This window comes from Enoplosus armatus, chromosome 2, assembly GCF_043641665.1.
Source record: "Enoplosus armatus isolate fEnoArm2 chromosome 2, fEnoArm2.hap1, whole genome shotgun sequence".
In the NCBI taxonomy this organism is placed as follows: domain Eukaryota; kingdom Metazoa; phylum Chordata; class Actinopteri; order Centrarchiformes; family Enoplosidae; genus Enoplosus; species Enoplosus armatus.
The window spans coordinates 1,470,671-1,497,070 of NC_092181.1; the positions used below are offsets into that span (position 1 = coordinate 1,470,671).

Sequence of the window (26,400 nt, forward strand, 5' to 3'; positions counted from 1 at the left end):
TGATATTCAAACGGTGCAAACTTCATTTCCCACAACACTGTTGAAATTATTTTTATTATCCACACATGCTTCGGGTGAGTCCCGCCTATTTCCTGTGTTGAGAAATCATGATTGGTGTCAAGCCTTTGGATCTAACCAATCAGCATGACGCTCTGCAGGAAGAACTCTGATTGGCTCGCTGTCAAAGGAACCGCGCCCCCTGTACGTTGTGTCCTGCCGTCTCGCGACTGAAGTCAGTGTTGTAACAAGGTAAATAATCTTCTCGATCTCTTTTTTATGAATATGCGGGACTGATTCATAGCACGTGTTCGTGTTTACACAGACTGAGAGCGGATTTTAAAAGTTTACAGATGTCAAGAAACCTGCACGTAACCGTAGCGGCTTGTATAACATTGAAGACGTGCAGTGTCCGTTTTGTAACTGTCCACCGGAAAGTCACATTGAATCCACTTGTTTCTACTGCAGTGCAATATTTTGACAAAAATACTTCAAAAGCTATCATGTACTAATGTTTTAAGATAATAGTTTAGAGCAACAATACAGTATAAGTGGTGAGTTTTTACTGACTGCTGTGGTGTCACAATAAAAGTCCTCAAATTACAATTGACTAGTAACCCTGTAGGGAGTTTAACAAACTTATATTTATGGGGATTTACACAATGTTGACATGTGTTATGAAGTAGAAGCCAGTTATTTAATAATTAATTATCTTTTACTTGCATTAATAAATGCATGTATCTTAATAAGATTCTAAGTGATGTTTTCTTTTCCACTGTGGTAGTGACACATCACTGTTGCATACATATACAAGAATCTCTCGGCACAAACCATAATGTCTTACATTAGCTTTCTCATAACATGTTATCTCTCCTGCTTTCTTAAGGTGAAACCATTGTGAGACAACCAGCGAGATGGAAACCAAGGTGACATCAGAACCCAAATCCAATGGTGTGGCGAATGGAGGGGCAAGGATTGTTGTGGATGATGATGACGAAGTTCTTAGGTATGGAGGAAAACTTCCATGATTAGTGGTTTGTTCTGGTACTGGCACATTATAGGAATTTGAAAAAACTACAAACTAGTGTTCATGCCTGTCCCCCCTTCCTCTCTCCCTCTCTGTTCCACCAAGCCCAACCGACCTGTCCGAGATGTTAGCCGAGGGGACCAAGGAGTCCCACGACAGAGCAGAGAACTGCCAGTTTGTTAAAGATTTCCTTCGAGGCCGCATCAAGAAGGAGCTGTTTAAGGTTGTCTTCCAAAGCGTTCAGCATTGTTGTTGCAGATAATAAGTTCAACTGCTAATGAAACTGAAAATGTCTGTTAGCAGAGTAAGAAACTCACCACAGGCCCCAGTAATTATGTTTAAAAAGTAGTAAAAATGACAATAAAATCAAATGCCTTCACCTAGCATTGATTGGTCCTCTGCCACAAACATGAAGGTGTTAATCACTTTCACAACCATAATTTGTAAATTTAACAGTATAATCTTTTGGGAAGATCAGATAGTGAGAATGATAGCTAATTTAACAAATTAGGTTGTCACTGTGCTATGGTTTATTATTTTTATTTATGCCTTGCCTATGTGGATGTCCAATTCTTGCATTAATTAGTTAGAACTAAATTTAATGCAATATCTGCAGTAAGTAAGTAAGTAAGTAAACCAGAAATGTTATATGAGTCACTGCAGTTACCATTTAATCTACGTGTCTGTCCCACTCTGTCTCTCTCTCTGCTTCTGGTCCCAGAGGGGTACAGCAGCTCTATACTTCGTCTACTCGGCCATGGAGGAGGAGATTAACAAGAACCAAGACCATCCTCACATTGCCCCAATCTATTTCCCCGCAGAGCTGCACCGGCGCGAGGCCCTGGCCCAGGACCTCGAGTACTTCTATGGAGAGGACTGGGAGAGCCAGGTCAGCAGAAAGCACACAGGGGCCGCATGTGACTTCTGTCAGCCCACTGACTTGCATAGCATGTTCTCTCTCACAGATCAGCCTCTCTGCAAGCACCAAGCCTTATGTGGACCGCATCCACGAGGTGGGAGAGGAGGACCCGGTGCTGCTGGTGGCCCACTCCTACACCCGCTACATGGGTGACCTCTCAGGTGGACAGATCCTCAAGAAAGTGGCCCAGAGGGCACTGAAGCTCCCCTCGACAGGCCAGGGTCTCAACTTCTACCGGTTTGAGGGTATCCACAGTCACAAGGGCTTCAAGCAGCTTTACCGAAGCAGGATGAATGAGCTGGAACTGGACGCTGAGACCAAAGAGAGGATTGTGGACGAGTCCAACCGGGCCTTTGGCTTTAACATGATGGTGAGAGAGCAGGGAGTATATGGAGGACCACAAGCACCACAGAAATTTAAAGCATTTCTTTAATTAATAACTAATTGTTCAAAAATGTAAAAAAATTTCAAAAAATAAAAAATAGGCATTAATACATGTGTTTAAAAATATATTTATTAATCAATAGACAAAGTACAAAGTAATTCATTATTTGTTATTTTACATATTTATTGTAAATAACTGAATTACACAATTACATTTTAGATATCCATAAAAGCATTTCTCTTAGTCAAAAGTACACCACTGTTCTTCTTTGGAGTTGAGTCTATTAAATATTTTTGACTCAATTCATTTTTTTAGTTGACTCAGTAACATTTATTTAATGAAATAATAATTTAATAAAATGTTTTTGAGTTGATTCCGTTTAATTATTTCTTTTAGTAAATTCAATTTTTGTAATTTGATTTAACTTTTTTTGTGTTGACTCAATTTATTCATTTTGTTTTTGTTGATTCATTTAAATTCTTTCGACTTGATTTATTTGAGTTGATTCAATTCTTTTTTAGTTGATTAATTGTAATTTATTTGAGTTAATTGAACTGAATTTATTTGAGTTGATTTATTTGATTAAATTGAACCAACTCAAATTCCCATTAAAATGACAATTAATTAATTATTTTGTAATTTAGAGTAATGCATTTTTAAACAAATTTATTAATGCCTATTTTCATTGTGCAATCAGTTAATATTTAATGAAAAGCTTTATTATTATTTCCTTGACTTACATAGGAGGATAGGTTGGGAGAGTCAAGACGACACATTGTTTTGGGGTGGAAAGGATAAAGGTGTGACTAAAATCTACTTTATTCTGAACACAGGTTTTCACAGAGCTTGAAGAGATTGGGAAGACGATCAAAGAAGAAGTCCAAGATGCCGGTTTTGGACACGGTCATGCGGAGATCATGGAGGGAGGTGATATCAACAAGTGCCCATACTATGCAGCAAAAATGGGTAAGACATCATTTAAAGGGTTTAGGTCTGAAAGAAGCACACATTATTAAATTATGTACACGAGAAAAATATAGGGGAAAAACCCTTTAAATAAACAGTAAACAAGCAGCAGTCCCCAGTGCAAATATCACTTTTATAGACTGCATCCCCTACAGTCTATATATATGAAATAAGTGAATTAGCTTCACGATACTTGTGTTTAATTAAATTAAATTGTCATTTAGTAGTAACTTAAACTTAAACTTAAAACCTAGGGTGCCGATACGACAGCAACAGTTTTACAGACTCACCCCTCTGCATTTTAGAGATAGTTAAGAGATGGAACTCAGGTGAAAGGCAGCTTGAATTGTGCACCTGTAGGAGCATGTGCTGTAATGAAGTGTACTGCACTGTAGCTGCACTGAAGAAGTTGAAACCCTTGAAATGACTTGCTCATGATGACAGTCTGACCTCATTCCTTTTTATTCTTTTTGTCTGCTCTCCATTTCTCAATTCCTCCATCTCCTCCTCTGGACAGCTGCCAGTGGAAATCCCTCCTATGCATGCCAGTTAGCCATGATGCTTCTCAGACATCCGCCCTGTCAGGTGGCTCTAGCCGCCTGGGTGGCCATCTTTGCTGGTTTCGCTGCCTGGTACCTCGTGTGAGCTCTGACACTCTCATTCTGCCGATCACCTCTGAGCAAAGAGCAGAGGATGCTGTTGCATCCTGCCAAACGTAATCCTCTTCACTTTGTGCCCAACATACGATGCATTTGTTTATTGACGTTTTGCGTTTCAATACTTCAGTTACAGTTCAGTTGTCTTATTTTCTCGCATTGATTCCAGTCTGTGGAACTGTTTTATGCTTCTGAGACTGCTAATAGCAGTTTAATGCATTTTGCTTTGTATGCTGTATTCATTGGTAATATGCATACAAGGTTGAGAGACATGTTACCATCTAGAATATATTAAATGCATGTGATTATAATATTATTAGTTGAATGTATTTAATATGAAAGATACACTGATGTTCAAAGTAGTGTACATTTTGTCATGCTTGGTGATTGAGGTGTTTCTGATTCTAAGTAAACAACAGTCAAGATTAATGAATAAAAAAATGGTTGAATTGCATCAAGAAATATGTTTTAAACCATTTGCATTTTGTGTCCTTACAAATTATTGAAAACACAGCTGAAAACACTGCCTGCTTTGCACACAAGTGAGCATAGTGAAATAACAAAGTTATATTATGGTTGTATAGTAATTGCAAATTGATTTGTGGCCACATAACAAAAATATAACATTGACAAAAAACAAAATTCCATACTGAAATGAATGAAAATGTCTACTGGAGGAAAAGAATAAGAGATTTAAAACAGTTTGCAAATGAAAATGGTCAGCAAAAATAGCAGTAGCACTATATGACGATGATAGTGAGCCAATAACCATTTTAATATCATCAACTGCTCTATGTCAGCCTATGTGCCTTGTTAATGTCAAACAGCAGCAATCTGTCACCATCAATGCACTGCTGCAGAGTTACGTTACTTTAGTCAAACCATTAACATATATATATTATAGCAGGAACTAAGATAAACGTCACTAAGCTTCCACAGGCATAAAAATCTTAATATTTACTGTACTTAAAATGTGACATCAAAGTGACTGAATTAAGCTGAACGAACAGCGAAAACATCTTGTTTGGATGTTTATGGTGGTAAGATTATCCAGCAGTACTCAGCACTACATTTAGATGACAGTTATTAGCTCCAAACTGGAGTAAGAGGTGAGCTGACGTGACAGGGAAACCACAAGGACCTGATTGAGGAGATAGTAGTAGTATCTATTGAATCAGTACATGTAATAAGCAGCGGGGAGCGGATGTGTCAAACATATAGATGCAGAAGAACCAGAGACAGCCAACAAGGCGACAAAGGCACAGACTGGTCAAGAGAAACAAACTCACTGGATATGAATCGCATATTAACATTGTTGCTCTGGAGCTCAGGTAGGACTTTGGCATTTAGTTGTGTTGGGTAAAGTTACATGATGCATTATGTCAAGTGTGTGTAAAATCTTACATTAAATAAAGGAACACATATACTTCCTTGAAGCAGCAACATTGTTAGCCTTGATCAAACTTTTGGCAAAGGAGCTGAGACAGTCCACTCTGAGGTACATTCATTACTATTATTTGCCAAGATCCTCTTTCATTGAAAATCTACCTCAGAATGTATTCATAGTGATTAACATGCTGAGAGTCAGAACGTTAGACGATAAGGTTTTTTTAGATGTACATGACAAATCTCACTACAATATACACTCAACTGCACTGAACTGAAGTGAACTAAAAATGAGTCTAGTTTAAAAACCCACAGAAATGAGGAGATCTGCTGAAGTGTGGGGCCCCAGGCAAATCTAACATCCACAACTAGCCCTAAACCTCCAAAGTGCTAACAGTGCTTGCAATAGCAGCCAGGGAGTGTTTGTTCTGTCTAGAGCTCTGATCAAATTATAATACTGCTTTTCATCTATGTTTGTTCTTTGACTTTTGGTCTCCTCAGGACTCCAGGCTGAAGACAGTGACTCTCCAGGTAAATGGAAGATCGCAAAGAGAGAAACAGCAGTCATGTTTCACTTTCAGTCTCCTCAAACTGACAGGGACTGTGTCTTTCGTGTTGATGACTCTCTTGTCTCTTGTCCAGAACCTGGTAATATCAGGTTGATGGGAGGAGCCACCCGCTGTGCTGGTGGACTGGAAATGAAACTCCACAATGACTGGAAACCAGTGGATGACCATATGTTTGACTGGAACCTGAGAACAGCAGCTGAAGTGTGTAGACAGTTAGACTGTGGATCTGTTGTTTCAGCAAAAATCAAACACAATTACTTAGTAAGACATGTATGGAAAATGAATGCTTCCAGTGTTCAGTCTGTGAAGTCAGTTCAGTCAATGAAGCCCCAGTATTCCTCTTCCAGCATGGAGATCACCTGCTCAGGTAACACTATCAGTGACACCAACCATGATGATTTTCTCTAAAACTCTATATAAACATATTATTGTTATCACAATAATTTAATATTAATAATAATTTCCAAATAATTTCATAGGAAATGACTACTGAAGAACTACTTCATTTGGTACTAACTAGAGGAAACTGGAGTCCTCAGAAAGTTATATGAGTTGAATTAGCTGTGTAATTTAAAAAGTATTCTTTGTATATGTAGCTTGTAGACAGTAGTAGTAGTAGTGGAAGAAGTAGTCAGATCCTATACTTAAGTAAAAGTACTACAATACCACAATGTAGAAATACTCCTGTCATTGTTACTACTGTTGCATCCACATGTGAGCAACATTTTCATGTTTCAGCTGATCCACATTTATTAACTATTTATATACTGTTGAAGTATTGTATAACAATATATTATAATACTCTCTTCATAGTTCTTTCAAAGGTTAATCTGAAAGGTAAGTAGAATCAACAGCTGTCAAATGAATCTAGTGGAGTTAACTAAACTCTCTGCCTCCCTGTCCAGAGTCTGTCAGGCTGCTGAATGGGACTACTCTGTGTTCAGGCCGAGTGGAGGTCAAAGCTAACCAGCCATGGTCCCCTGTCTGTAAAGGTGATTTCGACTGGCAGGATGCAGAGGTGGTCTGTAGAGAGCTCGGCTGTGGGGCTCCTTTAAAACTCCAGTGGGCGCTCTATGAAAACACGGAGGCTCTTGAGAGGACAAAAGAGTTCCAGTGCAGAGGCAACGAGTCCACTCTCCTGGACTGCGAAGGCTATGAGTCAGCAAGAAACACCTGCATACCTACAGGACTCACCTGCTCAGGTAACGGAGAAGCGACAGCTTTGATATGCTCTGTTGCAATGAATGTCACCTAACTTCTTTCAATAATTATTTTCTTTATGAAACAACCTCACCGCAAGGTCCATTTAGTAGCTTTTCTGGAGCTCTCAATCATATCACATGGACAAGAAGCCTTTGAGCTAAATCTAACTTCACAACATGCTCACAAGGACAATGCTAATATGTTGATGTTTACCATGTTCACTGTTACAGTTTAGCATCCTAATATTTGCTAATTAGCACTCAACACAAAGTACAACTGAGGCTGATGGGAATGTCATTAGTTATGCAGGGATGTTGTCATACACCAAAGTATTGGACAAATAAAAAATGTGATCTGATGATGAAAAGGGATCACGCTGAGGGAGGACATGAATGTCTCTACCAAATGTCAGAGGATCACCAAAGTCATGAGGATTCATCTTCTGGGCACCACGGATATCTGTACCAAATTTCATGGCAATCCATCACATAGTCAATGAGATATTTCAGTGTGGACCAAAGTGGTGGACAGACCGACATTGCCGTTCATAGAGCCATGCTGCTAGCACGGCTAATAAAAATCTGAACACCTGCAGGGCAACTGGGCAAACCCTATCTGCTGATAAAGGTCATGTGATGTGATGAAACGCTCCAGAAGGGCCACTAAATGGATCTTGCGGATTGTTTTCTCGACTGTTTCCAAGGTCAAGAATTAACTTTGAACCTCAGTTATTTTCTTGTCTCTGTTCAGAGCCTGATAATGTCAGGTTGGTGGAGGGAGGCGGGCGCTGCGCTGGTGCCCTGGAAATGAAACTCCAGGATGACTGGAAACCAGTGGATGGCTTGAAGGGGGACCTGAAGTCAGCGGCTTTAGTGTGCAGACAGCTGAAATGTGGCTCTGCTGTTTCAGCAGAAATAAAGCCATCTGCAGCTAGATTTGTGTGGGGGATCAGTTCTTTCAGAGTTCAGTCTGGATCTGCACTGAGGGAGCGCATATCAACGAGGCCCTGGCACTCCCCATCCCGCCTTGAGATCGCCTGCACAGGTAACACCTTCAGAGACGTCAGCCATGATGGCAATCTTCACAGTTGTAATTCATCACAACTCCATCAACCATCTCCCTTTGTCTTTACAGATCTGCTGTTTCAACCTATTATCTCCGTCTGGCCCCCCATCGGTGAGGTCTACGAGTCTGCCAACTTCACCGTCAGCTGCTCCACTGAACCACAGTACCCAGGAGGCTCTTTCCAGCTCACCTTCACCGCCTCTAACACAACACGCAACTACACCCAGAAAGCTGTCAATCACACTGCGCACTTCCTGTTTTCTGCTGCAGGCCATGGCCACCACGGGAACTACAGCTGTGTTTATCACATCCGTGTTTTCTCTCACAACTTCTCCTCAGAGAGCCAGCCACTCAGCATCTCAGGTAGCACCAAGGAAAGTGCACAGCTGAGTCAGACGGGGAAATGTGGCATTAGCTGTGTTTGCTGTCATCTGAAATGACACAAACATGGCATGGAGAGCATGTCAGCTGCTTCCAGGTCACATTTATTTTAAACTCCTGCCACTTGGAATAAGTCTGAATCAGGCCTTTAATGTAACTATTTTAAAGCATGTATATTTTATGTTAGCGATCCATTTTAGCATTTCAACAAAAAAGGCATCAAAAACTTTCTGCAGATTTGTTGATTTAAATTACTTACAGGTAATTATTTGAAATGAATAAGACAGCTGAACACTGGCACTGGCAATGTTGTGATGTTAGAAGTTTAAGGCATCTTATTTTTTAATGAAGGCTGTTGTACTCATGATATTCTATGATTTGATGTGTTTGTTGTGAATCAGTTTCAGCCTCTCCAAAAGTTTTCATCTTAAGACTTGCTGGCCTGCTGCTGACTGTGGTATTGTCTCTGTCTGCCATTTGTTTCCACAAAAAGGTACTGCGCACGTGTTTATTCGATAGAGGATTGGGTAAAAGTACTTAGTGTATGAGTGATACTATAACTTAAAGATGTCTGCTGCCATGTCTCTCCAGGCCACCAGAGGGCAGGAGCCAAGAGGCCAGGAGAACGTTGAGCTTGACTTGTGTAACCTTGGTGCCTCCAGAGCAGAAGATGATGGGCCAAATGAAGATGCAGAGGCCCAGCGAACAGACCTCTGAGGAGCTTATCTTGAATCCAAATGGATCATTCAACTTTCATCAAAGCTATTACAGTTACAGAAATGTTCCTTTTAAAAGAGTATGTCACTGATTTAGCACTGATTGCACATTTACATTGTCAAGAATCGTGATGGATGATTCTCTTAAAAAATCAAGTCAGTGCAGCAGAAGATATTGTTTTATTTCACACATTCGTTTCCTTGTCAAAACCTGGCGCCCACATTACCCACAATGCAACTCAGCCACCAACAGTTCAGTCAGAGATTCTGGTGTGGTGGTTAATGTAGCCTCAAGCAGAGGCTAGTGGCTTCTCTCTAACTCAACACCAGCAGATTCTTTCATTTTCAAATCTGTAGTCTTCAGACCCAACCAACCCAATCACTTGAAGCTATTTATCACATTTCACGCAACTCCTTCTGAAGCTACGAAAGGCCTTACAGCTTTTTTCAAATGCTTTTGATGTTTAAAATTGGTGGAGTTCCCCTTTAAGGTTAAAGTGGGAAATTTATTTTAAAGATTATTTAAGAGCAAGAACATTTTTCTGTAATGGATGTCCCTCAAAAAACACCCAGATTCTACAACTTAAGTATTTATTTTGAGATGCTTATTAAAATTAGTAGATTAGAAAACTAGAGCTGGTAAATTATGAAGACAAAATGTAAACTTGTACATGTACATGATGTACATAACAAGCAATATTTTAATGGGTGCAAGGTTTTCACAAGTAACCTAACAATCATGTTCAGATTGAACGTAAATTCATGTGTAAAAGTATGTATTTACATTTTTAACCTTCTATGTGATGGTATTAACAAATCCCCCATTTAAGATGTAACATAGATCAGTCATTGTTCACAGCTGAGTCACTGACAGTGTTCGGGACATTTTTTTTTCAATGTACTTTACTTCATGACTTACCTTCATTTCATGCTGCCATGTGTGTTGTCTGTCATTGTTTTTAAGATGCAACACGACTATTTCCCCTTGTAAAACACCAAGACAACCTCACTTGTACCAAGATTTTATTTTACTTTTTTTATGCTTCACACATTATGTCACTGGTTACCAGACAAAAGTAATCTGCGTACTGAGTAGTAACATATTACAGCCAATACTGGTCACTTGCCATGTTGTTCCACTCTGAAGGCCACAGTCCTGATGAGGCCTACAAATATGCATCCTTACTTTTCAGTCACTAATAAATTCATTAGCTAGTCATGCACGTGAACACATCAGACCGACAACAAATGATCTGTCATTAAATGTATCTTTAACTTCTGATTGACTATTTTTCATGGAGAACACATAATTCTCATTATAACTAAGTTATAAATAATTTATATTTTTAACAGAATAATTAGTAGAATTCACTGGTGATTATTACTGTCCGCATCCATAAATTCTGGAGCAATTAATTTATAATTTTTAAGTTCCAAAAACCTTCTCAAAACCCTGTTTGTCTACCACACGTCCAAAGTGAGTGGAGAAATACAGCGTCTGTGGACTGCTGTATCTCTTTAGTTTCAATATCGTCTCATTTGCGGAGTCCCCTGTATCCCCGATGGTCATAACATCTGACACAGGCAGGTAGATGTCATGGCGCCTGCCCCAGAAGGTGAGGTGGGACACTTTGAGCGTGGTCTGGGACGAATCCAGGTACATCATCCCCACAACCCTCCTGAAGAAGTGACTGGCAGTGTACAGCATGACACCAGCAAACAGCGCTATCCCCGTTGTGTAGCTGACAAGAAAGAAGGGGACGTCTCCCAGGAGGTAGAGGATAAATACTGGGGGCAAGATGACCGTGGTGACTCCAGTTTGGAGCAGTTTGAGCCTTGACACGGCTCTGAGGAGCTTTATGTGCGGCAGGGTGTAGATCACAGTGTACTTCTGTGTGGACAGGTCTGAGTACCTGACCAGTGATGTGGTTTTAAGTATAAGGGGTCCATGGCAGCTCTGCTGGATGGGAGTGTGACCTGGTGAATGAGGTTGCACACCATAAGGTATCCAACCTGTGGGTAGACATGATGCTCTAGTACAGGACAGGGCGTGGGGGGTTAACCGGCGCAGCAGCACTGACCTGATCTGTAGAGAAATAACAGACAGATTTGACACTTCACTAGAACCAAAACAATTTGCAGATTAACTCATTAGTCCATTTATTGTTGACATTTTTTAAGGAAATGTTCTAAACATCTCTGGCTTTAGCATCTCAAATATGAATATTTGCTGTTTTTCTTACTCTTCTATGACAGTAAACTTAATATCTTTGGGATTTGGACTTTGGTTCATCACCATGGTCTCTGGAAAACTGACTGGCAATTTTACTATTTCTGTTTTAAAAGTTTACAGACTGAACGATTAAGCAAGAAAATATCAATGCATTGATATTGAAAACAATCCCACCACCTGAAAGTACATTTAAAAAATAAACAGCACACACAGGTGTTCCTGTTATCTTGGCCACCCTCTGTATAATAAACATCATCATGGCTGCAGATGCACTTTGTATGATGTAGCTGGTGGTGTAACAGGAGAAATCCTCCTTGCAGCCAGTTGGATAATATTAATCATAAATTAATATGAGTAATAAAGCACATGCACCTGCTTTGTTTTAATTAACTTCTTCTTCCTAACTTCTTAGTAGACCGAACTAACAGTACGTATAAATTAACCAGAGTTAAACACATTAGAGACACACAACTCGTTCCAGGTAATTATGAGGCTAATAATTCAACTTTCACACGTGTTTCTGATCTCTTGCAGAACAGTGAAAGCAATATAAGAGATTAAAAACAACAACACATGCTCACCATGACCGGCGACAAGCTAAATGGAAGAAGAAAAACACAGAAACACGAATCTTCTTTTTAAGAATAAGCGACATGACGTTTCCAAAGGCGACTCTTCCAGAGGGAGCTAACTGTTAGCCAACATGACGTACACACTCTGACCCGGATGTAAACAAAAATGTTAATCGTTTTTTTTTATGTTTATTTTGCGGAAAAAAGATGCAAAGTCTCACTTCAGATATATTTAATTGAGATTTCATTAAAAATAACTCCTGAACCTAAACCTGTTTTTTTCCTATAAAAGTATGCGAGCGGAAACGACAGCTAGCGGCGGAGCTGTCACATCCGCCGCAGAGAGGCACTGAAAACAAACAGTGTTCCTCCTGTTTCTCGGACTAAATGTCAGGCCAGATGCTCTTTTCTGTTGTTTTACGTCCAAGACAGAAAGACACAAGAGGACGACAATGCTGCAGCTAGGAGATGAAGTCATCATGTACTCGGTCGTCTTCGTGGTGGTCCTGCTGGGGACCCGGAGCCCGCTGTGGACAACCGCCGTCACTGCCTCTCTCTACCTCTTTATGGCCGTGTTCCGGTTCCCCCAGGTACCGACCAGCCGAGCCCAGCAGGTGCTGCACCCGGCCCAGGGCGCGGCGGGCTCCGGTAAGGTGTCGGTGGTCGCTCACCGGGGCGGTGGGCACGACGCACCAGAGAACACGATAGCAGCCATCCGGGAGGTGAGTGGAGGGTGTTTTGGGGTCTTTTTATGTCCTGAGATGCTTCTTCTCACTCACAGCCTGTTACCATGGTTACAAGGGGCACACTACCACTGCAGGCTGTCATGTCTTCATCACTGACAAAACTGAAATATATTCACAGTTTCATAAATAATATAAGTTGGCAGGCAGTTAAATTTGTTATATACACGTGGAAGAAAATATCAGGGGATGAGGACCCCTCCATCTTTTAACCACTGTGAAACAACATCCACACTTCCATTCATTCAACTGTGTCGTCCATAACAGGTCAGTAGTGAATGGTATGTCACTGTTTGGACACTCAAAATTGTGAGAAACTTAAACACCACATAGTCTGTATGGCCCTATCAATACTGGCTATCTTTGTGGGCAACACTGGTGCTCTATCTATAGGCCAACATACACCAGTACCGATGTATCTTCAATAAGATAGTATCAGCTGATATAAAAGCCCAGTATATCTATATATTTTTTATATAAAGTTAAAGTCCCTAATAAGATTAAAGCTAGAGTTCAGATTCAGGGTTTTGTACAAAGTCTTGTTTGGAAAATGTGTAGTTTTAAACGTTATGCTTTCAAGGTTAGGAATATGCTTGAATTTGAATATGCTCCTTGAAAAATGCTTGATTTTCAACAGAATCTGGTGTTTCATCTACACAATCACTCGTGTAAACCTAAAATCCTTTAATATTTGAAACAAAACCATCCCGTCGATATTTTATATGTATATATTTACAATCAAAGTTGCAGTTGCATGTATAGTAACAAATTAGATGTGATGATAAAGTCTTCAGGAGTCTGAACATCTTTGGTTTAGGTACCTTGAAAGTGCTTGAAAAATGCTTGAATTTTACTTTTAAAAAGCTGCACGAACCCTGCAGACTGATTTTTACCTTTTACCTTTGCCCTCTTATTTGTCTGTCCTGCTCTAGGCCAGTAAGAATGGGGCGACAGGCGTGGAGTTGGACCTGGAGTTCTCAGCAGACGGCGTCCCAATACTGATGCACGATGAGACTGTGGACCGGACCACAAACGGGTCGGGACCACTCAGCCAGATGAGACTGTCCGAGTTGGGTAAACTGAACGCAGCTGCTAAACATCGACTCAGGTAAGAAAGAAGGATATAGCTAGGAATGCACATACACGCACGCAGACATTGAACATTTTCTTTTTTTAGGCATTTATTGCATCTGATGCTGCAGATTTAAGGATGATACAGGTTTTTGCGTGCTGATACAATACCAATATGTTTAAAGTGAAGTTACATCTTGGAAATATTTACCAGAAACTTACCGAATCGTGTCCCCAAAGCCGAGGTACATACGAACCGTGAATCCTGTGTACCGTTACACCCCTAAAATCCTCTATGTTGGCCTTGTATTAGTGTTGCTTTACTCTAAGTCAGTTGTTGGATTGCTTCATTTTGACTTGAATCCTTTGTGTCTTCATAATGTCGAGGTGTGCCGATACTTGGGATGATAATTACAGAAGCAAAGGCTCCCTTTATCAGTATGGACAAGACTACTGTTTCCTGAGGTTTCTTTTACTGGACATTCAACAGAAAGTAAAGGACACCAGAAATGTTTTAATCGCACATGAGCATAAAGTCTGTACAAATGTCTGATAGTTATTGGCCCTGAAAAATGTGCCCTGTCTAAAAGAGTGTCAGACAGATGCCAAGAGCCTTTATACACAGAGACTCATGAACACATGTTTCATCATAATCCAGGCACGGGAAAGTTAGGTGCATCTCTGACCAGTGAAGTGTAATGTTTCCCAGATTAACAGCACATTTGCGTGTGAGCCTGAGGTCGCAAAGAAACATTTGTGTCCTTCGTCACCAGGGACAAGTTTGCCGGAGAGAAGATCCCGACTCTGCAGGAGGCGGTGGAGGAATGCATCAAACTGCAGCTCACCATCTATTTTGATGTCAAAGGTCATCCAGAGGAGGTGCAGCCAACAAAACTAACAAACAAAACAGGACTTGATTATGTGCAAACTGTCCGTCATACTTGTTGATTTAATTGATCCATGCCAAGTCACCGTTGCATAATGAAGAGAACATGATGTTGTGATTATAACTGCCCTAGTACAAAATGATCATATTACATCTGTAGAGGTTTGGAAGCGTTCTTTCAGTGTTCTAGTGCTGAAATAACTCGTCAATGAATTCATTAATCAAGTAGTTACTAATGACTTAACTCATTGCTTACTTATTTCTTTAATTTTGTGTGACTTGTGTCTTTTTGTAGATGTAGGCAGGATTTCCTCCATTATGCAGTCTGACACAAATCACCTTTTTTCTCCCTGTGAAAATGAAAACATAGTGCATTACACTGCTGCACGACTGTCTACAGGTAACGCCCAACACTGATGTGAATTGTGGCTGCTGATGAGGCCAGTAGAAATTCTAAGATATAACTCTTGGTTCATGTAACCTGTGTAGAGCATAAATAACACACTGGTATATTAATTAGTGGTTGGATAATAATCATTAGGTGCATGCCTTATCATTACCAGTGGGTCACAATTACTTTGGCAAACACTGAGATGTACTGTAAGACGTCCAGGACACTTGTTCCAGTTTGTACCGTACTTTGGAACAAACCAAACCCCCAAAACACACACAGACACACACACACATTTTCAGCTGCTCACACATTGAGGACGTTTCCACAGGCATGTTTTGTTGTATTTGGTAATATTTTACATCATCACTAGATGTTTCTTTTGGATGTTCTGCTCAAACAACTTGGAATACTCTATCTGATGTGAAAATATGACTTTATTGTTTGTGTGTGTGAAATACTGAGCCAGAGACGACAGTCAGTGTTGCAGCTCCGAGCTGAAGGATGCGGTTAAGTCATTTACTCAATGCCACTTAAGCTGCAGTGTGCATGTTTAAAAGCTAAATGACATCTTGCATCAGAGTACTTGTAACCAGTCGACGAGTGGTTCCTGACTCGGCACATTTTTAGATTAGGAAGGGATACAGAGCTGCACTTGTGGTTGTTGTTTCAGGCAGGGACATTCTTGAGTTCAGGACCCACAGCAGTGTGTCGACACACACAGCTCTGAACAGTTGACTGTCCTACAATGACCGTGTGTTTCTCCTCCCCTCCCAGGCAGCTGCAGCCCTTAAAGAATTGTACAAGAAACATCCAGTCCTCTACAACAGTAGCATCGTCTGCTCCTTTGAGCCCAAAGTCATCTACAGGGTAAGAGGTTTTTCAGGGTGTTTGGCCAGTTGTATACTGTTCCTCAATAATGGCAGATTTGCTGTGTTTTACTGTCAAACTGCTGTTGAGCAAAAGCGGACGCTTAATCAATGAGACTTTTTCATAAGTTCAGGTAATCGGCCTGCACACATTACTGCCACCAAATGCAATGGTTTGTTCTGGTCCCATTTTGTTGCATAAACACTATATTATAAGAAATGATGAAATTATAAACACTTTGACCTTAAGCTAAATTTCCATGTTGTCTATGATTGAGTGTGAAGCCTGACTGTGGGAAGATGAACTCGCACCTCAGGTGATGCTGTTACAAATGAGTTTGCATGTTCGCCATATTTCCAGATTATATTCTATTTACCTGATTTGGCTGAACAATGTCAGTATGTATATCCATGGAAAACCACAATACTCAATACTGAAGGCTCTGGCACACCACCAATGCTGGCTATATAAGCTGGGATAACCTGACCAGTGTGTGTTACCTGACAGACAACAGATGACAGGCTCTCTGGATCAAAGTAATGAATTTATTTTCTGCACGTGCAAAAGCGCTATTATAAGTTATTTGGTTCATAGGCCATTTCGAGCCGAAAACCCTATACCGAACAGTCTGGTATAAATACATGCGTATATTGTTACAGCCACGTTTCACTATTTACTTACTTACTTTACTTAATCTCTGTCTCTGCTCCACTCTGGCCCAGATGAGACAGACTGACCCAGAGGTGGTCACAGCATTGACCCACCGGCCATGGAGCTTGAGTCGGTTTGGAGATGGTGCCCCACGTTTCTCGTCACCATGGAAACATCATTGGACGACATTATTGGACATCGTGTTGGACTGGGCGCACCATCACGTACTATGGAAGCTCTGTGGCATCTCAGCCTTCCTTATACAGAAAAACTTTGTCTCACCGTGAGTTTCTGCAGCTGAGACCACACAGTCATATACTCTCATTGCAACTAGAATCAAAGTTCTGTATTTAATGTCGGAGACTTTAAAAGTAAAGGACTGTTTTGAACTGGAAGAGCATGTTACTGTGCACCCCTTTTGGGGACAGTGGGTTATTATGTTTTGTTATATTACATGTTATAAATATCACAGGACGAGCTAAGTTGTCATTTCAGACTACTTGGCTATATTAACAACCTGTGTAACAATGAACTATAGTCGCTTAAAAAGGTCCTCATGTTGTTCGCACCAGAGAGTAACGCTGTGTTCCTGTGTGCTGTCTGCAGGGACTATGTCCAGCACTGGGCCCAGAGGGGGGTGGAGGTGGTAGCCTGGACAGTCAACACAGAAGTGGAGAAAGAGTATTACCAGGAGCTGCTGCAAGTCAACTACATCACAGACAGCCTTGTGGAGGACTGTGAACCCCATTACTGAGAAACACATGAACCCAGCACAGCATGTGTTCACACTCAATAAAAAGAAAGGATCATTTCACTGTCTATTCATCACCCATAATGTGGCATCAGGTAAGAGAACATATGCCACTCTTTTATTCCAGACTGGGTGCTACACTTAATAACAAGAGGCCAAGTAACATGTTTTATTCTGACTGAATATTTTTTTTCTCAGACATGTTGAGGCACCTGACGTGCATATGAAGACATTTTGATAATTATAAAAGACCTTAATCAAACGTACTGTATTCACCAACTCAGGACTTTTTTTCCCCCTTGGTAATCGTGTCTGTCTTACTGTCGAGACCTAGAATGTCACACATTAGTCTGAAGTAAACTACCGAGAAATGACTTGTATCACTCATGAAAAACTAATACTTATTTAGAACTAATATAAATAAACAGTTTATATCTTTGTCAAATGCACACATAGAGCTAAAATGTTGAATAGAACGAGATTGGCATACAAACTGTGAGGTCACTTCTCTATGAGGTGCCAATTCATTGTTCTTGAAGTTCTGAAAAAGAAGCTTCTAGTTTTTGTTTTCAATTTATATTGTACAATTATTATAGATTTTTTTGAGGCTTTAAAACTGGAGTAGATCTGCAGACGTTTGTCCATAAAGATGACAGCTGTCAGTCAATATAATATACCTGACTTCTGATACATAAGGCAGCAGCACCTCACATATAGTGCAAAGGTGTTGCACACAGCACATGACAGACAGTAAACCTTCTCACTGCTGACATGTTTAATAGGAGGAGAAGCACAGGCGTAGTTAATAACACTTGCGACATCTGTGTTGTATTTAGGTGTGTAAGTAAGCTGTAAAGCTGCAATATCAGGGCCCTAGAAACCTAAATAGAATGCAGCCATTATTAATGTTAATTACATCTGTGTTTGACAAATCAAATTTCCTGTTATGTGGGTCAGACTCCACAGTGCTCTGAAGTAAGTGAGGAAGAACGCTGGACTGCTGCTGTTTATATGCTCTGTGACCCAGATGTCAACCTCCTCTGCATTTGATCTATGTTTGATTTAATCTAAGCTGCCTTGAAAATGTTTTAATCATTCAAAACACGATGAATAGTGATTCCATGAATGAAAAAGGAAACGGAATATTTCACTGTTAAAAGCGTTAGAAATGAATCATGACGATTTGATTTCATATGACTGGTGGAAATAATGTATAAAATGCTGGATATCTTATTTTAAAGTGAAGTTGTTTTTCCTCGCACCTTGGGACAGCTGAGACCTTGGGACACCAAATGGATCCCTAAAGATGCTTCAGGGGTTCTCACTGACTTACTGTCTCAGAAGAATACAGTTTTTACCTGATCACACAACCAGGGAAAGAACATTTCTTGATTATACTAAGGACAATATATATTTTGAAGAAACAAGCTCTCAACTGATGGGAAATGAATATTCAACTACCTTGTTTAATATTGAAAATCTGTCCACACTGTCTTAAACATCTATTGGCTCTAGGAACGTACAGGAGCCGTGTGACCGCTGATAAATGGATCCTCTCCAACACACAGTGACATCACTTGGCCATGGTTTGGCCTCTGCTGTTAATGCTCAGTCTGTGTAGTGTGGACTGTTGATGATTGGCCTCTTGGCCTGGAATCTCAGGTGACTGGCCCAGATAGTACAGATGAATGGGGGGCGAGTGGGAGGTGTAGTGTTGGCTATCACCCTGGATAAGCCTGTCTGAGCCGCTTCTCGTCCCAGCTGATCTTCAGTCACTAAAGCAGACTGTCAGCTCACATTGTGTAGAGCCGCTCAGGTGGTTTTCACCTACAAACGTGTCCAATACGGCCTCATGTGAATGCTGCAGTTGATGGCCTACAACTGGTTGTTATAAGCTCTTGTGCAAGCTGTCAGTCGTTGGAAATATCTGTTGAATGGTACATTTTCTTCAGGCTCTCTTAGTAATTATTCAATAAGCAATTAGGTTGAAAGCAAATCTACGAACTGCAGAAAAAGGCCCGCTTTATTTAAGTGTTAAAAACACGTTTAAACGCCTGCGTGTTGGGTTTAATAGGTGAAAGGTGATCGCTCCGGCTCCTCCTCCAAAACCCCGTCTGAGGGGCGTGCAGTGACGTCACTGAGGGGGGGTTGCCTTGCTCCGTAAAATACTCCGACCAGAGATCAAAAGAAACAAGGACACCGGAAATGATAAGGCTGTAACTTCAAAGTAAAAGCCACAAAAAGTAGCAGCTTGAGGGGAACTTTTGAAATCCTAGTGACATACTCAGTAATTAACAATGCTTAAATTCAACATTAGAAAATATGGTGGTTTGCACCTTTATAAATAACATCCATTTGAGGCACTGTTATTATAGCCAATGATCACGCTGCACATTTACCCGAAACACACAATAAGAACATGCTGTATCTTTTCACTCATTAGTTGTATCCTGTGGTATTAAGTGAGACCATTTATCTAACCATACAGACAGTGTTGGTTTTATTAGCCCAGGTTTGGGAACATAATATGAAGGTGAATGGAATTTTGTTTGTGATGCTAAAATCATTCAAAATTATTACAATCCTATACTATTATTACTATAAATATTATCCCATTTACTGTAGATAACCTCATGTTTTTTTTGTAATTGTAAATAATTCCCTCTGATTAAATGCACAACAGAGTGCCACAGGAAATCATTCCTGCCTGTGGCCATCAGACTGTTCAACTCCTCCCTCTGTCAGAGTGTCAGACACTCAGAAGAAACAGACTGATTCTGGATGAATTTCCCCTCGGTCAGCAACTACTACCTAATTATTTATTCGATATTTATATTTGAACTGTGCACTATATTTTATAAATATTTTTTATATCTTATATTTTTTACATACTTCTCATTTCTAGTTCTATGCTACTTCTTCTATTCTTGAATGGGAGCACCTGTAACATGTCTAATTTCCCCCCCGGTGATCAATAAAGTATTTCTGATTCTGATTCTGATTTATTAAAATATCAAATATGACAACCAAAAGGACCACAGTGAATGCAGAAACAATGAAAGATATTCATATTGAATAGTAAATAATAACATAGCACTGAAATACACTCCCTATGCATTTTAAAGAAAATCCCAGCTTTCCCAGTTCATGGACACTAGCCTGTCAAATAACACATGAATACATTATTTTGTATTAATGTGATGTAATAGCTCTAATACTATTACATATTACATTAATGTTGAAAATTAGAAGTCCTTTAAAAGCTGGACGTACTAAATGAACTATTCATGTTTTAAGTGGTGCTCGGTGATTTGATGTATCATTTGTAATCAAATAGGATTTACCTCAGCGCGCTTTTACTTTGAAAGTTCTGACCGGAAGCCGCGCTCTTTATTCTGTCTGTCTTGACGCTGTCCACGCATGGTGGCGTTGTGTCCTGATGAAAATATCAAAGTGTGCGGTGTCCTTGTGTCCTCTCAGAAAGGTGTTGCAGTCGATCCCGGAGCATCAGCGGAGCGCAGAGAGTAAAGTGTCCGGCCTGGAGTGTCACTGTCCTCGGACGTCAGGAACCACAGTGCCCCCCCTCTCTCTGACTGACTGATCCCCGGCATGCGGAGCCGCTTTCTCCTTGGATGACCTACACGCAACCTCTCGCAGTGAGCAGCGGACGTCGGTTCTTTAGAACTGAGCACCTGCCGGTCAGGAGGTGCAGCCGGGTGCGCATTAATACACAGCGGACAACAAGTCACAGCGAGTCTGCTGCAGGCTTCGGGCCGACTCTGGACCAGCTGACCTGGGCAACTAAATACGACGCTGCGAATTTATTCTTTTTTCGCACCGTGGCTGCGTCAGGAGGAGCGGACGGAGCCGAGAGTCACCTGACAACTGACGAGAAGGACAGTCTTACAACACAGACGCTGCAGAACTTCTGGAGGTTACTGGCGTTCACATGATGTACACAATCACCAGAGGTCCCAGCAAACTCGTTACACAGCGGCGGACAGGTTGGTGCATGATGCAATGTCACGTCAGGTTGCTTCTGTACTTTTAAGGGGAAGTTCTGGGTCATTGCAACAGTTAAAGTGCTTCAGGCAACCCGCGCAGAGCTGGGGGGCTGTTTAACTCTGAGTTTTGTCTCGAAGGTCCCACACAACAAATCGAGAGCAAATTCAGCGACTTGAAGCTCAAGCCGACGTCCTGGCTCTCAGCAAAGTAAGTAGCTGGTTTCGGTGTGTTGTGGTTGTTTCGGTGGGCTGACCGGAGAGTGTGGACCCCGAAATACTCTGCACGTGCGCCGTGAGTGCGATCATGTAACACATCGGTGTGACTTGTGCAACGTCGCGGCCGCAGCTTCCCCCGCAGCTTCTCCCGCAGCTTCTCCCGCAGCTTCTCAGCCTGGCCGCCGGTGCCGTCCATTACCGCGTGACCTTGCGCGATGTACCGGGCGGCTCCTCTGCCTGTGACCGTGTGTTCACGGTCTGTGAAGCCGGCTCGTCACCTGGCTCGGACCCCACCTGCCCTGCTGTGGCTTAATAAGCAGCGAGAGTCCCGTGCTTCCTTCAGGTGCTGCTCGGAAATACTAACGTCACGTTAAGATACACTCAGTTACCTGTATAGGTACACCTAGCTGAACCCAGTGCAGTCTATTACAACGCGTCTGCTTCACTGATAGAAATGGGGTGGACAAAATATTAGAGACACCGCTCAGTGTGTTGCAGAACTAATTCAACAGCACAACACAGCCCCCAAAATGGCCATGAAGTTGAATCAACGCCTCTCCAAAACAGTTTCAGCAGGAACATTGTAACTTTCATAAAAAGCAGCATGTCTTGCAGGACCGTATTCAAAATGCATTGCAAAGTTTTTGCAAGGGGCACCTAAAAAACTGTCAACTCAGTGTTATCTAGTGCAACTTCAGCTGAATTTGACAGCAGACAAACTATCAACAGCTTTTTATAACTTTAGCAGTCAAGTTAAAAGTCAGGTTTGTGTGTCAGTAGGTCAGTAATATTTATATCTGTACAGGCTGACAGACAGTAGGTCATTTATGTTCCAACAGCAAGCCTCAGTTGACCACAGTGCATTGCAAGTTGAGTAAAGGTTAGCAAGTCTTGCTTTTTCCCCACAGTTACAAACTCTTGCAGTATATTACATTGCCCTTTTGCTGGTAGTTACTGAAAGTCATTCTGGGATAAAGAAAGTAACATTTGGTAATTTAAGCACAGATTAAACAAAGCAAAACCGTGATGTCACAATGTCTTGCTTTTTACAAAATCAATTCTGCACAGGAAGATATGGTTTAAAGCTCTGAAAAAAGCGATTAATTATTGTTTGTTTTGTCAAATGACTATGTTCATAACAGGAATGAACCGTCATGCTCTATTTGTCTGAAAGCTAAAGACAAAACCTGAGGCTGCAGGCATCACCACATGGTGTTAAGTAATCCAACACAAAGTACATTTACATGCCAGTCAGTCAACCATGAAGTTTCCAGAAGTTAACTGGCAGCCAGCGTCACTTAGATTTAACCCTTTTAACCCGAGCTGACATTCTTTAATTAACTCTGTCTGATCTCTCCAGCTCTCCGGCCCCAAAGATCGTGTTCAGTCGTCTGAACGGGAAGCGCTATCACAGCGCAGCCACACAGAAGACCCCCGGCCCAGCGGAGGGATTCACTCCTGCACATGAAGAGAACGTCAGATTTGTGTATGAAGGTGAGGGTCGCAGGATCAATACATGAGTGGATGTGGGTCACAGCGCAAGGTCAGACCTCCGGGGCAAAATCCTGAAGCCGTTACAGATTGGAGATCTTTCTCTCAAGCTTACAAGGTCGGAGATTGTGAGGATTGAAAATGGGACATTGTGGTGGGCAGATAATCTTTTTTTTTTTCTTTCCCCTTTATTAACATTATCTACTGTATATTCTTTGATTAGAGAATCATTAATTATCAGTTTGTCCCTAATTTGTTGCTTACTAATTCTTTGGTAACTGCTCAGAAGTCTGAAGTGTTACAATAACTCAAAACCCACAGCGCTGTGCTGCACTGCACATTGTGATGCAGCGTAAACATGTTTTGTTGCAGCGTTCAACACTGAAGTCACATATTAACTCAGTGTTAACACTGTCAGTTACAAATGAGTGTACAGACACACGTTCAACAGCAACCTCACAAATGAATTCAGCAACTGTCCACAGTGAGTACTTCAGGAGAGTGTTGCTTATGGTCAGTGAAACCCACCAATGGTTAAAAACCAGGACTTGAAGTTTACCCAGCATGCCTTACTGCCGGCCAATACTTCATGCCCTGGTGGAAGTGAATGACTCTTAGAGCTGAAATGGCATGAACCATCTCTCTGTGTCTCTGTTGGACGGCTGCCAGCAAAGACCTGTGTGGCCTCCTTTTGTGACCAGCCGGGTGGAGGAGCGCCTCACTGTTCTTCACTGCTCCCACCTAAAGAAACACCTCTGCTGCAGAAAAACCTGATGATCACTATGACCAAAAAAAAGCTGAAATTACAACAAATGTCACCTCCAAACAAGTTTATACAGCAATTTACCCCCCCATGCACACATACGACCGGTTTATTGGTTTGTGTTTCTTGATATTTGACATTCACACATACAGGATGTACAAACTGTACAGATTTAAATAATGTGTGGCGGAAAGTTTGTGTTCAAGGAGAGCCAAAACCTTGAGGCTTATCTGGGGGGGGGGGGGGCCTTCACCCACAGCAGATAAAACGCACACTACAGACCAGTTGAGACCGGGATGTCTGAGTGTCAGGTGTTAGTTCAGAGATGTCATAGTCAAGTTTAAACCTACATCCAGGTAGCAATTAAAATCAGATTCCTGTTAACCAAGAACACATTTAAGTGAATTCGGCATCTGTGTGTGTTTGTTTGCTCGCAGCATGGCAGGAGGTGGAGCAGAAGCTGGGGGACGGGGACGGTGGGGAGTCAACCGACAGCCAGGGGCCCATTCAGTACACTGAGAAGACTCCTAGTGCTGCGATGAAGAGTGAGTATCTGTGTCTCCTCTTCACTCTTTTACACAGGACCACTCCCCTTCATTCACCTGCTGAAATTCCTCAAAGAACACGACGACAAACTATACAGTCTTAATGTTCATATTACTGTTACTGTGTCAGTTGTATTTTGAAACGTTCATTGTAATTGTAAATTGTGAATTGTAAATCCACCCTCCTTAAATCTAATCTCAGTTTTATGGCATTCTCTGCCTGCTCTGTAAGCCCCTGAACTTTGAACCAGTGATCTTGCCATGTTTTTTTTATTATTCCTGGTTAATTAAACACCACAAGAAAGCTGAATGGCTGCTCTCTTCTCTCTCCGTGAGAAGTGGGCAACTGTTGTAATAGTCTGTGCTAATCTTTAACTCTTCCACACACACACACACACACACACACACACACACACACACACACACACACACACTGCCATGGCAGGTTGTGACAGACCCGTTTAAAAGGACCGTCATTTTTGTTTTATTTTAGGATTAGAGGCACTTGATTCTTATGAACAACATCTACAATCGATGTATTTCGTCTTGATGTTTCATAAACGGCACCTTGGATCACCTTTTCTAGCAATGCTAACACCGTAGTTTGAGGGATGGCAGTGTCGGTTGGTGGGTCCACCAAGACTGAAATATCTCAACCACTATTACATAGATTGCTGCACATTTGTGTACAAACATTCATGGTCCCCAGAGGATGACGTCTACTGACTTTGGTGATCTCTCGACTCTTCCTCTAGCGCCACCATGAAGTTGAAAATTGTCGTTTTGAGTGAAATGTCTCAATAACTATTGGATGGATTGTCATTAAGTTTGGTGCAGACATCCATGTTCCAGTCAGGATGAATTGTGATCTCTTTGATGATCCTCTGACTTTTCATATAGCGCCATCATCAGGTCCAAATTTTAAATTGTCAAATACTTTGGTTTATGACCAAATACCTGTAAAACTGACATTCCCATCAGCCTCAGCTGTACTTTGTGTTAAGTGCTAATTAGCAGATGTTAGCATGATAACATTATACCTGACAAACGTCAGCATGGTAACGTTGTCACTTGTGAGCATATTAGCATTTAGCTCAAAGCACCGCTTTGCCTAAGTATAGCTTCACAGAGCAGCTAGCGTGCCTGTAGACTTAGTGTTGTTTACCAACTCAGCATAGGAACACACTTCTATACTTGGTTGACTTTTTGTCACTTTTTGCCTTCAGGTTTTTGGTTTCTGATCCTCTCGTTTCTTTTTAAAATGAACTTGAATTTTGTTTTCATGTGACAAATGAATGAACAAAATGAATCACTGATAGAACATGGATTATGCTTTAATTCTTTGCCCCCTCTGTTGTCTTTGTTTCTGTGCAGACTTTGTGCCCATAGACCTGGAGGAATGGTGGGCTCAGCGCTTCCTTGCCAACATTGCCAACCTGTCATGACTGGGTGAGGCTGTGAGCCAGGACAAGAAGCACTGCGTCGATGCTCCATCGGCGAAGGCATCGCAAGGGTGGAGAGGAGGCGAGCGCGTCTCCAGGATCTGCGGTGCGAAAGGGTCGTACATAATTTTGGAATCTGATTTGATGCACTGTGCTTCATGCTGCTGTAGAGAAATCTGGTCGCACAACACAAAACTGCCCCCCGATGCAACAACCGCGACCTGACTGTGAACTCTCGACAGCGTTGACTTGAGATTGTGCGGCTACGAAGGACCCGTCTCTCTCTACTTGACTGACATATCAGGTAGAAGTTGTGAGAGTTTGAAGAACCTGCCTCCTTTCTCAAGTGTGCTCAGCTGTATGCACGCCATGGCTGATCTTTTATTATAAATCTATTGAAAAAGTAAAATGTTTTTCAAAAACTTCCTGTGTGACAAATCACTTTTTTGAATAGAATTCCTGACTTGCCTAAACACATTTGGTATACACTCACAAGACAAC

At 41.4% G+C, this 26,400-nt stretch overlaps 5 protein-coding genes across 6 annotated transcripts; 4 read left to right on the plus strand and 1 right to left on the minus strand.

Moving 5' to 3' along the window:
- Positions 1-893: 893 nt before the first annotated feature.
- Positions 894-3,939, plus strand: hmox2a (heme oxygenase 2a). Its single transcript, XM_070917820.1, has 6 exons — positions 894-1,003; positions 1,130-1,247; positions 1,746-1,913; positions 1,990-2,313; positions 3,162-3,294; positions 3,812-3,939. The coding sequence occupies exons 1-6, from the start codon at positions 912-914 to the stop codon at positions 3,937-3,939; spliced, it is 963 nt and encodes a 320-aa protein (XP_070773921.1). The 5' UTR covers positions 894-911.
- A 1,305-nt stretch (positions 3,940-5,244) lies between these two features.
- Positions 5,245-9,271, plus strand: LOC139302571 (CD5 antigen-like). Its single transcript, XM_070926278.1, has 8 exons — positions 5,245-5,281; positions 5,838-5,867; positions 5,979-6,272; positions 6,811-7,107; positions 7,859-8,152; positions 8,243-8,536; positions 8,956-9,047; positions 9,146-9,271. Exons 1-8 carry the CDS (start codon positions 5,245-5,247, stop codon positions 9,269-9,271), a joined length of 1,464 nt encoding a protein of 487 aa, XP_070782379.1.
- A 1,007-nt stretch (positions 9,272-10,278) lies between these two features.
- tmem186 (transmembrane protein 186) lies at positions 10,279-12,197 on the minus strand. The gene is made up of 2 exons (XM_070924232.1): positions 12,085-12,197; positions 10,279-11,356 (listed from the first exon to the last, which is right to left on the minus strand). Exons 1-2 carry the CDS (start codon positions 12,085-12,087, stop codon positions 10,697-10,699), a joined length of 663 nt encoding a protein of 220 aa, XP_070780333.1. The 5' UTR covers positions 12,088-12,197; the 3' UTR covers positions 10,279-10,696.
- Positions 12,198-12,434: 237 nt separating this feature from the next.
- Positions 12,435-18,671, plus strand: gde1 (glycerophosphodiester phosphodiesterase 1). Of its 2 annotated transcripts, XM_070920583.1 has the most exons (6): positions 12,435-12,797; positions 13,751-13,926; positions 14,663-14,768; positions 15,944-16,036; positions 16,759-16,970; positions 17,294-18,671. In XM_070920583.1, exons 1-6 carry the CDS (start codon positions 12,528-12,530, stop codon positions 17,439-17,441), a joined length of 1,005 nt encoding a protein of 334 aa, XP_070776684.1. In that variant the 5' UTR covers positions 12,435-12,527; the 3' UTR covers positions 17,442-18,671. The 2 variants fall into 2 exon arrangements, with proteins under 2 accessions (XP_070776684.1, XP_070776693.1); XM_070920592.1 differs by lacking the exon at positions 15,944-16,036.
- Positions 18,672-21,312: 2,641 nt separating this feature from the next.
- Positions 21,313-26,267, plus strand: mcrip2 (MAPK regulated corepressor interacting protein 2). Its single transcript, XM_070923826.1, has 5 exons — positions 21,313-21,442; positions 21,581-21,650; positions 23,019-23,152; positions 24,350-24,457; positions 25,832-26,267. The coding sequence occupies exons 1-5, from the start codon at positions 21,388-21,390 to the stop codon at positions 25,900-25,902; spliced, it is 438 nt and encodes a 145-aa protein (XP_070779927.1). The 5' UTR covers positions 21,313-21,387; the 3' UTR covers positions 25,903-26,267.
- Positions 26,268-26,400: the final 133 nt, after the last annotated feature.

Coding starts and splice junctions, on each gene's coding strand:
- hmox2a (XM_070917820.1), top strand. CDS start 912: ATGGAAACCAAGGTGACATCAGAACCCAAATCCAATGGTGTGGCGAAT. Junction 1,248..1,745: donor TCAAGAAGGAGCTGTTTAAG/GTTGTCTTCCAA, acceptor TTCTGGTCCCAG/AGGGGTACAGCAGCTCTATA. Junction 2,314..3,161: donor CCTTTGGCTTTAACATGATG/GTGAGAGAGCAG, acceptor TTCTGAACACAG/GTTTTCACAGAGCTTGAAGA.
- LOC139302571 (XM_070926278.1), top strand. CDS start 5,245: ATGAATCGCATATTAACATTGTTGCTCTGGAGCTCAG. Junction 5,868..5,978: donor TGAAGACAGTGACTCTCCAG/GTAAATGGAAGA, acceptor TCTCTTGTCCAG/AACCTGGTAATATCAGGTTG. Junction 9,048..9,145: donor CCATTTGTTTCCACAAAAAG/GTACTGCGCACG, acceptor ATGTCTCTCCAG/GCCACCAGAGGGCAGGAGCC.
- gde1 (XM_070920583.1), top strand. CDS start 12,528: ATGCTGCAGCTAGGAGATGAAGTCATCATGTACTCGGTCGTCTTCGTG. Junction 12,798..13,750: donor CGATAGCAGCCATCCGGGAG/GTGAGTGGAGGG, acceptor GTCCTGCTCTAG/GCCAGTAAGAATGGGGCGAC. Junction 13,927..14,662: donor GCTGCTAAACATCGACTCAG/GTAAGAAAGAAG, acceptor CTTCGTCACCAG/GGACAAGTTTGCCGGAGAGA.
- mcrip2 (XM_070923826.1), top strand. CDS start 21,388: ATGATGTACACAATCACCAGAGGTCCCAGCAAACTCGTTACACAGCGG. Junction 23,153..24,349: donor CGTCAGATTTGTGTATGAAG/GTGAGGGTCGCA, acceptor GTTTGCTCGCAG/CATGGCAGGAGGTGGAGCAG. Junction 24,458..25,831: donor TCCTAGTGCTGCGATGAAGA/GTGAGTATCTGT, acceptor GTTTCTGTGCAG/ACTTTGTGCCCATAGACCTG.